Source organism: Ceratina calcarata, unplaced genomic scaffold (genome assembly GCF_001652005.2).
Source record: "Ceratina calcarata isolate Rehan_Ccalc_2016 unplaced genomic scaffold, ASM165200v1 scaffold408, whole genome shotgun sequence".
NCBI lineage: Eukaryota > Metazoa > Arthropoda > Insecta > Hymenoptera > Apidae > Ceratina > Ceratina calcarata.
Window position 1 is genome coordinate 11,437 of NW_017164302.1, and position 1,463 is coordinate 12,899.

Here is a 1,463-nt window from a genome sequence, read left to right on the forward strand (position 1 = left end):
GTACTTCAAATCATTTTATAGCCAAAAGAAAAAATTTTTTATCGACTCGAATACAATCAAAGGATCGCGCGAGAGTCTTCAAGTCTTCATCTTATCAATTCTCCTTTCGATTCGAACAATATGAAATTTTAGTACGTGTCGCCAAGTCTGTTTTCACATTTTATCGTTTTATTCTCAATTTCGAGGAATTTAATATAAGATTTCTTAAATTGCATTTAAAGATCGACGTAACATCGAAAAATTAAAATAATAATGTGTTAATATTGTTGAGATTTGCACTTTTATACTCGAAATTCAGTGGTTTAATTTATCGTTAATTATTTATTATCGTCGTGCGCGTTTATATTCACAAGAGAAGAATTTTATTCTTATTAAGAGCAATGTCTTTCGTCAAAAGAACCAAAGAACGTATACAAATAATAAAATTTTACCAATTTTTTCATTTTTATTGAATACAACAAAATCTGTTAAATATTACAGTTTGCAATTAGTTTTCGTGCCGGGCGCCGCTCGAGTGCAAAGGGTTAATCATACACAGACAATTCCACGGACGTAATGGTCTGTCTAAAATCATTACTGACATCGAACAGTCTTTAACTATTTCTACTATCATCTATTAAAATACGCGCCTTTAGAAAATCGTTTCTAATCAGCGGCAGTACAGACGCCGACGGCGTCCCCGGCTGGCGATGTATACGATGATAGCAGCCTAAACGTTCTCGACGTCAATGCCACGATTCGAGCTTATCAGGTATCGCGAATTCCAAGTATTAAATATTTGTATACTTCAAACGAAAGTACCAGCTGTATTTTATCGTATCGATTGGTAAAATGATATATATAAATCGATAAGCGAATTTCGAGAATCGATTTGGTAAGATTGGTAATTTTCGTTGAAGGCACGAGGTCATTTGATAGCCGACACCGATCCGTTGGGTATACAACATCCGGAATCGAAGAAGCTTCAAGGCACGGCCAACTTGCCTCCCGAGATCGTAGTGCGACAGCACTTGAAGAGAATGACCGAAGCCGACATGGACAAGGAGTTCGCCTTGGGACCGGTCACGGTAATCGGCGGCAACAAACGAACTCTGCCGTTGCGCGAGATTCTCACCACGTTGAATAAAGTCTACTGCGGCCATCTGGGCTTCGAGTACACATACATCCACGATCTGTACATGGTGAACAATTTTAAAGAGACGCGATAGTCGACTCGTTTCGTCTACGAGCTCGTCGCGTTTTCAGCTGGACTGGTTGAGAGAGAAGATCGAGAGGCCCGGCGCCTGGGAGTTGCCCGCGGAGCACAGGCAGTTCATTTGGTCGTACACTATGAAAGCAGTCACGTTAGAGGGATTCCTCATGCGAAAATACCCGACCGTCAAGAGATTCGGATTAGAGGGTTGCGATTCTTTTATACCAGCGATGGCACAGATTTTGGAGACAGCATCTGAACACGGTAGAAC

The 1,463-nt window shown here is 40.6% G+C and overlaps 1 protein-coding gene across 1 annotated transcript in view; it reads left to right on the forward strand.

Moving 5' to 3' along the window:
- The window catches only part of LOC108626519 (2-oxoglutarate dehydrogenase, mitochondrial), a 10,075-nt gene that overhangs the window by 2,432 nt on the left and 6,180 nt on the right, over window positions 1-1,463 (forward strand). Inside the window, exons 2-4 of the mRNA XM_026814893.1 lie at window positions 654-751; window positions 900-1,181; window positions 1,246-1,461. Coding sequence (XP_026670694.1) covers window positions 654-751; window positions 900-1,181; window positions 1,246-1,461 — 596 coding nt within the window. The remainder of the gene's footprint in view (window positions 1-653; window positions 752-899; window positions 1,182-1,245; window positions 1,462-1,463) is intronic.